Source organism: Rousettus aegyptiacus, unplaced genomic scaffold, assembly GCF_014176215.1.
Source record: "Rousettus aegyptiacus isolate mRouAeg1 unplaced genomic scaffold, mRouAeg1.p scaffold_m13_p_9, whole genome shotgun sequence".
NCBI classification, from domain to species: domain Eukaryota; kingdom Metazoa; phylum Chordata; class Mammalia; order Chiroptera; family Pteropodidae; genus Rousettus; species Rousettus aegyptiacus.
This window is the reverse complement of record NW_023416312.1, coordinates 92,830,047-92,845,413: the sequence shown is the minus strand read 5'-3', so window position 1 is coordinate 92,845,413 and position 15,367 is coordinate 92,830,047. Positions and strand designations below refer to the sequence as shown.

Sequence of the window (15,367 nt, the reverse complement as noted above, 5' to 3'; positions counted from 1 at the left end):
CTCCTTTTGGTCGCAAGTGCGGCATCTCTCCGAGTCCCACACCTCTCTTTCCTCTATCCCTATCCCCACTCCCCATCCCCAGCTCCATGATCACCCTGCTTAACTCGTTCGATACCGAAGGCTCACAGAGTTCTAAGGTACGGAGAATTAATCGTCTCCTAAATCCACGAAATAGTCTCACTTTAGGCTAAAGCTTCACACTTTTGCCTTAAAACCCCCAGCCCCTTACGCGCAGACAGGTAGAAGGAGTGCGAATACTACTGGATCCCAGGAAACTGGTCCCAACGAAGGTTCCATCCAGGATCGCCCGCTACCGAAGTATTCCCGGAGCCCTCTGTTCTGCGAGGTGACAATTAGCCAAAGGTACCGTACCCGTGATACAAAGCCCAAGTGCGACTGTTGCCTTTGAATGTCATTGATGTTGACTCACCCCCCCCCTCGATCCTGGAATTATTCAGTTCGGTGTAGACTCGACGCCCCTCTCTACCTCCCTTGACCCCCCTTCACCCCGGCTCTCCGATGTTTCTTTGGCTTTGCCTGGGTTCTTGGTTGTTCTCTCAAAGGAACGCCCCGGTTGTGTGTGCGTGTGCGTGTGTGCCTTCCTTCTTGGGGACTGAGAGAGGAGAAAGGACTTGAGTGTGTGTGTATGGGGAGGGGTGGCGGTTGGCGCGCTCGCATTAGGGGACCAGGGTCTCTATGCTTGAGGAAAGGGGTCGCTCCTCCCTAGGGAGTGTTTCAAGCATAAAGAGGGGGCGGATGCTGAGAGGTAAGTACGCTGTCTTTCTCGGTATGTGGGTAGAAGAGGAATCAAGTGGCGATGTCTGGGTGGGGGACCAGGGAGCTCAGGAATGTGCGGGGGTCGAGGTGCTTGAGTGTCGAAGGGAGGGCTGCGTGTTTGCCTGGGGGCGGGGGGACGGGGGCGGGGATTCAGCGCGTGTATGTAAAGGTGCAGCCCGTGTGCTTGGGGCTGGGTGCGCGCGCGGTGTCTGGCCCGGTGCGCGCGCGCCCGCCGCTGCCCGCCTGCTCGCTTGCCAGGGCTGTTCAGTGGGTTTGACCGGCCAGCAGGCGCGGAGGAGCTGGAGCCCAGATCACGTAGTGACCATCGCGGAAACTGCAGCGCGGATCACGGCGCCGCAGGCCCTGAGAGAGCCGCCAGCCTCCGGAGGTGGGTGAATTTCCAGCGGGGGCTGCGTGAGCTGCACCGACACGCGCTGCCTCTTCCCTGTTCGGCTCGGCAGCGCGTGTGCGAGTGAGTGTGTGTGTGTGTGTGTGTGTGTGTGTGTGTGTGCGCGCGCGCGCGTGCGCGAAGGGGGGCAGGTAGCTTATTATTTTTAGTTTGGGTCGTGTTGCTTTGGGGCCGGTTGAGTGGCGAAAGCTGCTGTAGTAGCTACCCCCACCTCTCCGGCCCCGCTTGCCAGCCCGCGGCGCGGTCGCAAGTCCCTGGGGACTGAAAGAATCCGGTGTCCTTAGCATCGCTGCCCCCGGGGAGGCCGGGGCGGCAAGAAAAGTGTCCCGATATAGGGTGGCTCGGGCTGTCGGGGCCGCTGCGTTGGGCTTTGTTTTCTGTGCCCCCATCGCAGGCACTCTAGGCGGACGTGGATCTGGGGCTCCCGGCAGTGGCCCGCTAGCTGGTCGGAGATTGCTGGCACCCAGCAAGACCGGGGGATACGAGAGAAGCCGGTGGGTAACTCTAAAAGCCCTGCAAAGCCGGGCAAGCGCTGGCAGTGAGACTTTGCAAGATGCCCAAATGTTGAGCTGATTCTTGGCTTGGTGAGCGCAGCATTTTGTGGTTGGCCGGGGGCAGGTTGTTGGGGTGGGGGGGGGACCAAGGGGGAGCCTGGGCCGCCGCTCTCGGCCAAGGAGCCACAGGGTCACTCTGCTTGTGACAGTAGGGCCAGTGACACCCCAGTGGCCATCGCCCTCGTGGTCCGATCTGGCCATCTCTTCTCACTCTACCACCGCACACCCCGGGTCTAGAGAGGCTGACGGAAACTCCAGCAGCTGCCCCTTGTGGGATGGAAGCGCGCGGAGAAATGTGTGCACAGCGGGGCTGAAGGCCCCGCAACATCCTGAGCGGTCCCCACCTCCACTGCCCAACCCAAGAGGCCGCTGTTAGGACCCGGGACCCGGGAGGGGTTTGGTGCCGGCTCTGGGCACCGGGATGCGGCAAAACATTGCGGTACGCGCCATCGTCAGCAGCCCCCTCCAGCCGCGTTGCTGCCGGCCCGAGGTAGCGCACAGGGGGCGGCAGTGACCGCGTGTCTCCTCGGAGCCCCCCCCACCCCCGCCCTAGGCAGGCAGGCGGAGGTTTCCCTTGCCAGCTCCAGGGGTGCCACCTCGGCCTACCCTCCTGGGTCCTCCGCTCCCCTCAGGCCCGCTCCCTCTACACTAGCACGGAGCGTCAGGCATGGCACTGGTAGATGCCAGATTTGTGGTAAGGCTAGGTTTGTGCAGTCCTGGCCAGTTGTGGAAGCCGAGCGTCTAGCCGAGGGTGGGAGAAACAGAGAGAGAGAGGGAGAGGCGGGGAGGGGGGGAGAGAGAGAGAGAGAGAGAGAGAGAGAGAGAGAGAGAGAGAGAGAGAGAGAGAGGCAGAGAGGCAGAGGCAGATAAGGAGATTGGCGCCTCTTGGCAGCAGCCCAAGAGATGGCTTTTGGTACCCAACTCATACTTTGTGTTTTCTTTTTTGCTTTTTGCCCCTTAATTTTAATATGTGCAGGTTTTAGTGGTACCATGTGAACGTGAGGTTTCTTTTGCTTACATGCAATGCTCCTTTCCCCTCTTGCTAGCTCCCTTCTAGCTTTTTCTTCCTCTCTCGACTTGTCCATGGTCTCTTGCCCTTTCAGTCCCTCTTCTCTTCTTTCCTTGGCGAATCGACTCCTCCGCTCCCTCTCTCAGTCCTCCAGCTGTCTTGGCTTCCTCTGTTTTACAGAGCTGCATTTGGGAACTTCCTAGCTCGTCCTTAAGCCCCCCCCCCCCCCCCCCCCCCCCCGCCGCCTTGCTACTTAAAGTAGAAATAGGAGGAGGAGGGCAGCTCCTTATGCAATTTCAGATCTGTTGATGCTACTTGTTCTTATTTTTGTACTGAATTTAGGTTATCTGGGTTTTTTTGGTTTTGTTTTGTTTTTTAGTTTGGTTGCTTTTTGGTTTCTTGGCGGGGAGGTGGTAGTAACAAGAAATGAGTCAACTTAACGAGAATAGCTTTTGAAAACCACATCTATAGCAAGGCAGAAAAGATCAAGTGAAATTTTGATTTTACAATGAAAGTTGGTTTGAATGATGTCATACTTAAGAATTATGACTTCTTTTTGCACTGCCAATCAAGCTATCACTGTGAATAGAGGAAATGTATATCTATATGGCAGCCAAGGAACATGTCAGCACTGCCGCTTATATTCTGAACCACACTATTTAAAATGCAAATCTTCCTGGGTCATGGCTAATGGCTTGTCTACCTTGAGATATGTTCACATTCGGTTTATCACTAGCTGATTCCTCTTGGGCAAAATATACAAAGCAGTTTTCCTGTGACACTTCTTTCTTTTGTATTATACCTTCTTTGTGTGTTCCTGGGTAATTTATTTAATTAATATTTGATGGTAACCATATTGAAATTGCAGCCAGCTTCCCATTCAAGATGGAAAATACTCACGTGGCTAAAATGGCATCGACAAAATGCACAATGCTTGTTGTTCCTTCTCATCTTTCCCCTGAAGCATTGCACATATTTGTATATGCATGCAGTATTTAAGGAATTGGCTACAACAGGTTAACTTGCTAAGCATTAAACTCCACTAAAGTGATTCTTGATTCGTTTTTTAGACAGAGACATGAGGTGGTAATATTGGGAAGGGGATGTGTAGGAAATGATTTTAGGACAGACATTTGCTGTGCTAAATGTATTTGGCACTGCAGATAAAGCCACTCGATTGTAATGTGTGAACTCTTCCTCAGCAGTGGCAGTCTGTGGTCAAAGTGAAGGAGATAAGCATTAGAGCTAAGTGTCAGGGGGACCTGGGTTCAAAATGGCACACAAAAAAAATGGAAGAGGGCCAGGTAGGCAGGAAAGCCAGTTTTAGGGGGTGGTAAAGCTTTCTGGACATCAGCTAAGCAATGCAGGAGCAAGCAAGTTTCTCTCCTGCTTTCAGGGACCCAAAGATTAAAGGCTTTTTCCCCCTGTTTGGAAGATGACTGACAGGAAACTAAGTACCGTTTATTTATCTGAAACAAAAACTTGGTTATCTGTGTTTTCTTAGTCTGGCAGCATGCAGGACTGAACTGATTTATGACAGTGTGCTTCCCTATGGACTGAAGGTCAGGCAGATCTTTTCTCACCTTGGTCTTTTGACTGTCCCCTTTACAGCAACCCAATCCCCCCACTGCCATTCTCCATTGAACACAGCAGTCTAATATCTTCTCTGCTCAGCTCCTTATCAGGCTGAAGCCTAGAGAGTAGACATCTACAAATTGAAATGCCTTTGTGGTGCTGACTTTATGGTGGACATGAGGGGGTTCAGCCATTAGAGTTGCAAATAGGAAACCTTAGATCTCTGTTTGTTCAAGGGCACAGTTTGGTGGTCCACGTAGAGAAAATATTTCAGTTGGTTAAGTTGTAAGCATGATCAACAGTCTTTTTTTTCCTGTTGTTTGCCATGTGTTCTTCACATGGAAATTTTGTGTAAACTGCAGGTATGGAAATAAAATGTATGGCATTTTTGGTGGTGGTTGTTTGACTAAGTGAGAATTCTTGGGGCTTTTGGTGCCTTACAAATACAAAGCTAATAATTATAGCCATGTGTTCACTATGGTATTTCAAATTTTCAGTTTCTGTACTTATAAACACAAATAAGTTTTCAAGTAATGATCATTGAAAAAAATATTTTCTTTTTATTTTTTAGATTATTTCTCTTTATTCAGAAGCATAAAGTTGTTTGCTGAGTTCAAGAAGATGTTTCTGTGGCTCTTTCTGATTTTGTCAGCCCTGATTTCTTCGGCAAATGCAGATTCTGACATATCGGTGGAAATTTGCAATGTGTGCTCCTGCGTGTCAGTGGAGAATGTGCTCTATGTCAACTGTGAGAAGGTTTCAGTCTACAGACCAAATCAGCTGAAACCGCCTTGGTCAAATTTTTATCACCTCAATTTCCAAAACAATTTTTTAAATATCCTCTATCCAAATACATTCTTGAATTTTTCACATGCAGTATCTCTGCAGCTGGGAAATAATAAACTGCAGAACATTGAGGGAGGAGCCTTCCTTGGGCTCAGTGCATTAAAGCAGTTGCACTTGAACAACAATGAATTAAAGATTCTCCGAGCTGACACTTTCCTTGGCATAGAGAACTTGGAGTATCTCCAGGCTGACTACAATTTAATCAAGTATATTGAACGAGGAGCCTTCAATAAGCTCCACAAACTTAAAGTTCTCATTCTTAATGACAACCTGATTTCATTCCTTCCTGATAATATTTTCCGATTCGCATCTTTGACCCATCTGGATATACGAGGGAACAGAATCCAGAAACTCCCCTATATCGGAGTTCTCGAACACATAGGCCGTGTTGTTGAATTGCAACTGGAAGATAACCCTTGGAACTGTAGCTGTGACTTGTTGCCTTTAAAAGCTTGGCTGGAGAACATGCCATATAACATTTACATAGGGGAAGCTATCTGTGAAACTCCCAGTGACTTATATGGAAGGCTTTTAAAAGAAACCAACAAACAAGAATTATGCCCCATGGGCACAGGCAGTGACTTTGATGTACGAATCCTGCCTCCTTCTCAGCTGGAAAATAGCTACACCACTCCCAATGGTCACACCACCCAAACGTCCTTACACAGGTTAGTGACCAAACCACCGAAAACTACAAATCCTTCCAAGATCTCTGGAATCGTGGCAGGCAAAGCCCTCTCCAATCGCAATCTCAGTCAGATTGTGTCTTACCAAACAAGGGTGCCTCCTCTTACATCTTGCCCAGCACCTTGCTTCTGCAAAACACATCCTTCGGATTTGGGACTGAGTGTCAACTGCCAAGAGAAAAATATACAGTCCATGTCTGAACTGATCCCTAAACCTTTAAATGCCAAGAAGTTGCATGTCAATGGCAATAGCATCAAAGATGTGGACATCTCAGACTTCACTGAGTTTGAAGGACTGGATTTGCTCCATTTAGGCAGCAATCAGATTACAGCGATCAAGGGAGATGTGTTCCACAATCTCACTAATTTACGCAGGCTGTATCTCAACGGCAATCAGATCGAGAGACTCTATCCCGAAATATTTTCAGGCCTTCATAACCTGCAGTATCTGTATTTGGAATACAATTTGATTAAAGAAATCTTAGCAGGCACCTTTGATTCGATGCCAAATTTGCAGTTACTGTACTTAAATAACAATCTCTTAAAGAGCCTGCCTGTTTACATTTTTTCTGGAGCACCCCTTGCGAGACTGAACCTGAGGAACAACAAATTCATGTACCTACCTGTCAGCGGAGTCCTCGACCAGCTGCAATCTCTGACACAGATTGACTTGGAGGGCAACCCCTGGGACTGCACTTGTGACTTGGTGTCATTAAAGCTGTGGCTGGAGAAGTTGAATGACGGGATTGTTGTGAAAGAACTAAAATGTGAGACACCTGTTCAGTTTGCCAACATTGAACTGAAGTCCCTCAAAAATGAAATCTTATGTCCCAAACTCTTAAACAAGCCATCTGCACCATTCACGAGCTCTGCACCTGCTGTTACATTCACCACCCCACTGGGGCCCATCCGAAGTCCTCCTGGTGGCCCAGTGCCTCTGTCGATTTTAATCTTAAGCATATTAGTGGTCCTCATTTTAACTGTGTTTGTCGCTTTTTGCCTTCTTGTATTTGTGTTGCGACGAAACAAGAAGCCCACGGTGAAGCACGAAGGCCTGGGGAATTCAGAGTGTGGCTCCATGCAGCTACAGCTGAGGAAGCATGACCACAAAACCAATAAAAAAGATGGACTGAGCACAGAAGCTTTCATTCCACAAACCATAGAGCAAATGAGCAAAAGCCACACCTGTGGCTTGAAAGAGTCAGAAACCGGGTTCATGTTTTCAGATCCCCCGGGACAGAAGGTCATCATGAGAAATGTGGCTGACAAGGAGAAGGATTTATTACATGTGGATACCAGGAAGAGACTTAGCACAATTGATGAGCTGGATGAATTATTCCCAAGCAGGGATTCCAATGTGTTTATTCAGAATTTTCTGGATAGCAAAAAGGAGTACAATAGCATAGGTGTCAGTGGCTTTGAGATCCGTTACCCAGAAAAACAACAAGACAAAAAAAACAAGAAGTCACTGATAGGCGGCAACCACAGTAAAATTGTGGTGGAGCAAAGAAAGAGCAGTGAGTATTTTGAACTGAAAGCAAAACTCCAGAGTTCTCCCGACTACCTACAGGTCCTTGAGGAGCAGACAGCTTTGAACAAGATCTAGATCTTACGATCTTCATACAGAGGACATTTATTTAATGATGAAAGTGCCTTTTGTTGACTTCTAACTTCCAAATACTATATTATCAATAGGCATAGAGGCAGGTGTTTCCAAGGGTGTCTCATTAACTATAGCTGCAAAGATGTGTCCAGTAGAAGAGAATTTCCTTAATAGATTTTACTATATAAAACCTATACTGTGGAGTCCCGTGAGGATACTGCAAACTCTATTGCCAAAGGGATGCTTTATATACATAATACACTGAATTTGACCTCAAGAGGCAAATCTGTTTTGTACCCTAATGCAAAACCTTGTCTCTTTGTGCTTTGTAAAGCAAACTCAAGAAAACTGGTACCAGTGTTCACACCTCAGCTGGGTCCTTCATCTTGCACGTAGATTAAGTCGGTGGAACTGGAATAATCCTTTTGATTTGTGGCATTGTAACAACTCTGTGTAAAGATTATCTGAAAAGTAAAAAAAAAAAAGCATGCAAAGAGAGAACAATCGATAGTATTTGTAAATCGGTAAATCTTTATGGCCTGCATCTTGAAACCGCTGGATTTATAATGTTAAATTGTGCAAATATTTGTTTAAAGTATACCATGCATTACATAATGATAAAATAAATTTGAACACTTTAAGCATTACCTGTCTATACATAAAACCTAAAAGAGAAAAAAAATCAATGTGAGTTACATAGCATTTGTGGTGATCTGAAGAAATACGTGACGTTTATCAGAATTAAACATGGCTCAAATTAAACTAACATTAGAGTTTGTTCTCAGTTATGTGAAATACCCACAATCCTTAAAGGTTGTCCAAAATTAGCAAAGTGCTTACCATGTGAGCGCAGCAAAAGCTATTTTTGTAACATAATTCATATTTATGAAGTACTTTGTATACTAAATAGGAAAATATGTACTCCTTAATATGTATTTAATATGCGTGACTTGTTTTCCTGATCACAGGGAATTTATCAATAAGTATAAATTTAGACAGAAAAATATGCCAAACTGAAACTGAAGCTTATGTGTACAGAAATATTCTGGACATTGTGATCAGGTATAATTTAAAAACAAACAAAAAAAAAACAAAAAAGAAACAAAAATACAAAAAAGAAAAAAACAGTTCTGTGCTATTCTTGAGAATTTAGCATATTATCTTCAGATTTGTTGCCAACTGTGCATTTTAAAATAAGTCCCTTAGTTTTATAGTATCGTGTCTGGGGCAGTTGTTATTCGCCATCAGTTGTCTTGCTTTTCAGGATTCTATGAGCTTAATTCAAATAGTTTTCATGACAACTATTTAAAAAAGTAATGAGTAAGGTTAATAATTATATCTCGTACGCATCAGTATCCTGTTCTTTCATCATTCTGACTACTATCAGATAATCAAGTAGAACAGTAAACATCGTGGTAATCTTGGCTATCAAAGCCACACTGTAAAATGCTTTCATTGGTCTCAGATGAGTTCACAGTCTGAAACTGCAAATGATACGCCACTGTGTTTGCTTGTGCTGTTAACTTCTAAATCAAACTTGGTAAAAGGAAGGAAGTACTTGATAACGGGAGACATTGAAAGATTTTTAGGAGCTCCCAATTAGCGAGGTGACATCCCGAAACACATTGCCTTCTTGGCCTGCCCATGTATGTATATTTTTTGTGCTCCATCTCTTATAACTACTGTATTCATCAGTAAGATGACCAAGAAGGTAAACAACATAGACATTCTTTATGAATTTCAAGTGACAGATGTTTTGGTACAGCTTCCAAAATGATATCATGGTAAAAGTTATAACAGCAGTCCCTTTATTACTAATTTCAGGGCTTTCTATGCTTGTTCCAAGATAAAAAACAAATAAATAAAAAAACAACTTGGCATTATTGGAGGGATGTGTGTGTGTGTGTGTGTGTGTGCATACATACTGATAATTTGGAAATTTTTTTTTATAACAGAAAAATTTGTTTCCATATGTATGTGCTGGTGCTCTTAAAACTTTAATGTGTAATTTTAATTTTCATGACAATGTCTGTGAAAACTTTATATGAATATTAAAAAATACAAACAAATACTTGCTTTCTGATCTTGAAAGAAAGGATATGAAGATGTGTGCCCAACAGCTCCTTTTCATCTACAATTTCATAAGGATTTTTAATATGCCATTACCATGCTTGCATGCATCCATGGATTAAAGGGCTCCTAATGCATACTGACAGGATAAAGATGGAAAGGCTTCAAAGAAAGTATTTTAGTTTATCCTGTCAATAAAGTATGGATGAATTGAAAAATCTTAAGTAGATACTTATAGAAGGAACTAGAAAGCTCCATCTGTGATCTGGGGATCATATGTCATTGGGATGACACCTTTTATTCAGTGTGGTGATGCTTTGAAGATACTTCAAGGTTTCTGCAGTTGTCAATGGCTAGAGTATGTGCCACCATCTCAAAGCTTGCTGTAGCATATTGCCTATCTCAAACTCTTCTGCTGAAAGGTATAAATCTTCAACCTTTTAAAAAAGTCATTTAAATGTATGTGGTTATTTGAGAGATTTAATTGTAAGTGAATGACAGTAAAAAATCCTTGGTTAAGGCTGATATATTTTCCTTAACTGAAGTCATCGTGCCTACATTATATAGTGTATACTATTTTGCACCTGTCTCTCAGTTTTACTTGTATATTTTATGATAATGTAGTTAGGTATAAGTTTTGAGTTGAGTACAAGAGCAGTTAAAATACTCTATCATTTTGTTGGCTTCAAGTATAACCTTGTTGTTAGTTTAACCCCTAGAGGAATGATATATATGTCAGTACAGCATTTTTGGTAGAATTTAATTCAAATCTAGAAAGTCCAAGAAATGCTCATTTCTAATGTGGTCTGGCACATCATGGGCTTCTTGGCACTGTATCATGTGCTTGGACTCTGTTAGAATGGTTGCAAAGAAAATTAGAGCATATGAAATCAGTGAAGGGGTTGAGGTAATATATTATGTCTGTGTAATATAAATCAAGTTTTAAATTATTTTTTTATGAAATCAATAAAGATGATTCAATTCTTTAAAAGTAAATCTTTGTGTAATTTTATGAGAAAGCAGCTATTAAAATACAGTGATCGAAGTCTATAAGGCAATTTATATTCTATATTTAGTTTTCCATTCAGCATAATAAACTGAATAAATATATTAATTAGAAAATCATTTAAAACCAGCTTTCTTTTGTTGCTTTTTAAAAACATTTAATTTCTTTGAGCCATAAGGATGCATAAATTATACAGGGCATGGCCTCATGAATAATGTTAACAGGCATTGCGAAAATAACAACACATCTAGAAATGTATGGCAGTAATATTAATCTATAATATCTTTTGCATGAGTTGTACATTAACATTGTATGAAATGAGCACAGTGAGTTATTTTTTTTTGTTATTGTCGCATCCAAAGAGCTGGGGAGAAAATATATTAAGAATGTATTTATAATCACTATTTTGAAATAAAGTAAAGAAAACACATTGTATTGTTTTTACCCTGATTCGATTATTAGTAATTTAGGTTAGTTTATAAGACAAAAATCAAGTAATGCTATAAAAGCTAATGTAAATCACAGAAAGGAACTGTTTTTATGACTCTTGTTTGCTTTTAATAGCATCAAGGTATTAGAGAGAATTTATTAAATGCCATTTTTACAAAAAGTATTAATAAAATTGTTTGCTATAATGGTATTTCTGTAGCCACAGTTTATTAAATATATTTATCTTTCCATTATTTTTCAGAAGAAATAAAGCAGTAACCAAACTGATCCTTTCACCTAGATTTGAGGATAAGGCATAGAGCTTTAGAATACTGTTTGTATTCAACTTAATTGCTAAATCTATGTTAAGAGATGCTTTCCTTTCAAACATCTTTGCAATCTGTGTTCCTTTCCACTGGCAGCCTCTTTGGAGAAGAGTCAGACAGTGCCAAGATCGATATGCTTTGATTCTTGTTCATTCCCATTAATCAGTTGGAATCTGACGAAACTTCAGATAAGCAAACATTAATATTCAATCTTAACTATCTATTCAAATACTTAAAAAAAGAAAACTTCAGGTCCCCTATAATCCATGGCCAGCTCGACTGGTTATGGGTTATCTACCTGTTTATGGGGTGGATTGTGATTTTTATTTTTTTTTCCAAAAACGATCAAATTCATCAACCCATTGTTTTACCAGGGTTATTATGGTTGAGAAAAATGAGCCAATTGCATTATGGTTCATTTGATTATAAAAGGACTATATTGACCAATAAGTGGATTTAAGGTACGTTTCCTTATAGGAAGAGAAAAGGAAATAGAGAGAATATAAATTAAGATTGTTGGTGGCCTCGGGTATGAACAGTATAAGCAGCATATACAAATACTTTTGGACAAAATGATTTATGTGTCACAGGATATACATCACAGGATTGTGTGACTTACTTTTAATTCTTTGTGAGCATTGAGCACAGGGCTTTGGGTCGCAGCCACTCAGTTATGTAGACAAGTGGCATCAAAAAGAGATTTGGCTTCATTTCCAATGCTCATTCAATTAGTCACTATGGTCAGATGGGCTGTACTAAAATATCCTGTTTGTGGCTTCACTTACCGGGAATAACTGGCGACATACATCAGTTTACCTGATAATTGTTAACCCTCAATTTCAGATTTGCTGGGAAGCTGTCCTTTGTTAAATTAAAAGCAAAGGGGAGGTTAAATGAATTTTAATAGCTTCTTTATACAAAACTGCCCTTAACCTAATTTTGAATTTTATTTTTCTTTAGTTTCCACTGGTTGAGAAGATGGTATTTTAGAAGGGGAAATCAAGGAAACCAAACTACATTGCCTATCTTATATGACTTATATAATTATCTTATATCACTATGACTTCCTAATTTTTAGATTATTTTTAGCCAGTTGTCCCTATGTCTACAAAGGGAAAATAAAATGGGACTGAGACAACTACTTGAATACTATGAGCCAAATAATCGCTATTGAGAATAAAATGATTCAAATTTTTCATTAAATCATAATTACCAGATTCACAAACTATAGAACCTAGAACCGGGAAAGAATTATTCAGCCTTCCACCTTAGTTTGCTTTTGTAGACACTGGCTAAATAGAAATTCTGGTGATTTCAATAATACATCAACAATGAGAGATTACTTGTTTAACTTAAAAAGATGCCAAATAAGGCCTTTGGAGAAATGATATGCATATGTAATGAAAAAAATGTAAAATATCACTTTCAAATTAGCTATAGGAAGAAAATAGTCTTCTGAAGTTCCTGAACAATGTATTTCTCTTAGTCAGCACTTCACAAATAGTAGATGATTTCATACGATGCTGGTTAACATCCTAAAGAAGCCATGTTGTGCAGTGGATACTGCTCATGGAAGCCTTTGAAAATCATAGTAAGCTCTGTTCTCTCTAGTAAGAATTGCAATGTATATTTCAATCACTGTTCCATGTAAACTGAACAATTGTGGTAAAATTCTGGAGTTGATATTCAGTAATTTTAATGCTGTTTTCACTAATAAAAGTCTTTCCTTATAGGTCATATTTGTAGCCATCTAGTGTGTTTATTAGTGTGAAATTAGTGAAGCTCAAACTCAAAAAGAAATGCAAAAATTTGTTTTTTAACTGATTTATTAGTTTACACAATAGGCCAGGTCTACCTACTTACCTACCTTACTTACACATATACACAAACAGGAACATATACAAACTGAATTATGTACAAAGGAAATTATTTAGCTCATGTAAACAAATAAAATATTCCTGCCTTGACTATCTAGATTTTTCAAATCTAAGTAGGGATTGTGGCCCCAAATGATAATTGTTCTGCTTTTTGATTCACTTTAAATTCAAACCTGCCCACTGTTTCCTGCATAGAAAGTAGGCCCAGTCTATCTCACAGGACTTCCTTGGCTTTCAGTAACGTCTTTGTCTTGAGATTTGGTTTTGATTTTCCTTATTTGTTAACTTTAATATCATTATCCTCAAACTATAACCTTACTTAATCTATAGTGGAGTATGTAATTCCCAGGTAGCCAACCATGATGCAAACCAATGCTGCTACTACCTTTCACAAATATTATTCAGAGAACCATAGAAGAATATCTAGACCCAAAACAAAGAACTCCAGGGTGAGGATTTGATTAGAAATTATTAGAACATGGAGGTTGCAAAAGAGAAGCAGAAAAAGTATATTGAAAATTACTATAAATAACTCTGTACCTAAGTTAAAATCAGGGAGGATAAAGGCAAAGGACTATTAAGAGAAAAAAGAAGTTTGCTTATCAGATAGAACTCAGAATCTGATTACTGAATAAGTATCTTGGTAAAATGTCAAACTTCCTTATTCTCTCTGTCTCTCTGCTTTATTTCTTTTGAATATATTATATGAAATCTAGGCTATATCAACACAGCACTAGTAATTCATATGTGTTTAAAGAATTCAGTGGTCATTAAAACAACTAGTTACCCTTTCAGCTCCCATTGAATTTTTTCCTAGGTTGACTGACATATGGATTGACTGTTAGGGCCTCCTGATATAGTTTTAGCTTAAAAAATCAATGAGAAGTATTCATGTTTAATAATAATGAGAGGTAAAACATGTATATTACTTATAATGACTTTTGATAGGGAACAAAATAAATCAATACAAACATTTGAGTTTCTAATGTCATAGTAAAAAGCTGCTAGGTCTTTTTGTTTGTTTTCAGAAATTGTATTTCAATTCAAATTACCAAGTGCATATTTCAGAAGTCATTTCCTGCAAGAACCCCTGGGAAGCCATGTCTCTGTCATGGGTCCCCTTGTTCCATAGCAGGATGTGCCACATTTGCCAAGTCCTCCCTGCTGGAAATTCTTCTCTTCTGCTGGCATGAACAGCTGACGTCATCTGTGGCACAGGCTAGCTTAGGGAGATTTTTTTTCACTGTCGTTTGGTCATTAAGTGGCAGTACACAAATAATCCAGGACTCTATGTCCAAACATATATTTGTCATTGTAATATTATCACAACTAGAGAGCATTTCAGTTGTGTATATTTTCTACACTGCTATGTTTGCTTTTATTTACTGGGTATCTTCCAGTCCACAACAGCTACTAGTTGTTTTATTCATAGCCTTCCTTCAAAGTGGAAGGTAATCGCCACCCTGGAAACTCACAATTATTTATAGAAAGAATCGTCACACTTCTATCTGCTCATTTCCTTCTGTAACTTCTAGAAATACAGAAAATTAAGTACATTAAGTGATTGATTCAAAAGGAAGTCCTGCTGACACAAAAATAATTATAGGAAGATAGAGCTATCCGGGGAAAAGTCAACCTTATGAAGATATTTCTTGTGTTTTAGATTCCTTTGCATTGGAATTGGAGCTCAGTGCTGTACCTTCTGAGCTGGACTCAAAGAAATCAATTTTCACTCTGGAATCCCTGTAATAACTAAAGAAGTGTCTTATTGCTGACATGTGGGCAGGTTTGCCATGTGTTGCCATAAACGTGGCTGTTATTTTCTCCTTGCACTCTATTTCTGAAAATATTCATTTGCTCAGATTTGGTACAGCTGCTGAAATGCTGCTGTATCAGTTCTCACCCTGAAAATTCACAAAGCATTTTTTTCTATATGAGCCTAAGCTGTAACACAGAAATGTGTATTAGAAACTGGATAAAACACAGGATTAAGAAGAAAACTAGTATCTTTAGGGAAAGAGGACTTTAAGAGAAACAAAACGCAGGCATTTTATTAAAATTACATCACAGTAGATCACCTTCCTTTGAACCTGTAGACTTTTTGTGAGCTTCAATATGTGCATTGGAAGGGAAGTAGGCTACAGTTCATAGATAGGATTTTCATTCTCTACACAGTCATCTTGGTTGCCTAGACTGTGCT

At 40.8% G+C, this 15,367-nt stretch overlaps 1 protein-coding gene and 1 long non-coding RNA gene across 8 annotated transcripts in view; one reads left to right on the top strand and one right to left on the bottom strand.

The window, feature by feature from the left end:
* The window catches only part of LOC107501758, a 92,442-nt gene extending 92,117 nt beyond the window's left edge, over positions 1 to 325 (bottom strand). Inside the window, exon 1 of the long non-coding RNA XR_001594861.1 lies at positions 230 to 325. This is a non-coding gene — a long non-coding RNA (uncharacterized LOC107501758). The remainder of the gene's footprint in view (positions 1 to 229) is intronic.
* Positions 252 to 8,550, top strand: SLITRK4 (SLIT and NTRK like family member 4). Of its 7 annotated transcripts, none has more exons than XM_016128222.2 (3): positions 258 to 363; positions 1,066 to 1,165; positions 4,896 to 8,550. In XM_016128222.2, exon 3 carries the CDS (start codon positions 4,946 to 4,948, stop codon positions 7,460 to 7,462), a length of 2,517 nt encoding a protein of 838 aa, XP_015983708.1. In that variant the 5' UTR covers positions 258 to 363; positions 1,066 to 1,165; positions 4,896 to 4,945; the 3' UTR covers positions 7,463 to 8,550. The 7 variants fall into 7 exon arrangements, with proteins under 7 accessions (XP_015983710.1, XP_015983708.1, XP_015983709.1 ...); XM_016128223.2 differs by lacking the exon at positions 258 to 363 and adding an exon at positions 395 to 766; XM_016128224.2 differs by lacking the exon at positions 1,066 to 1,165 and having other exon boundaries at positions 252 to 363.
* Positions 8,551 to 15,367: the final 6,817 nt, after the last annotated feature.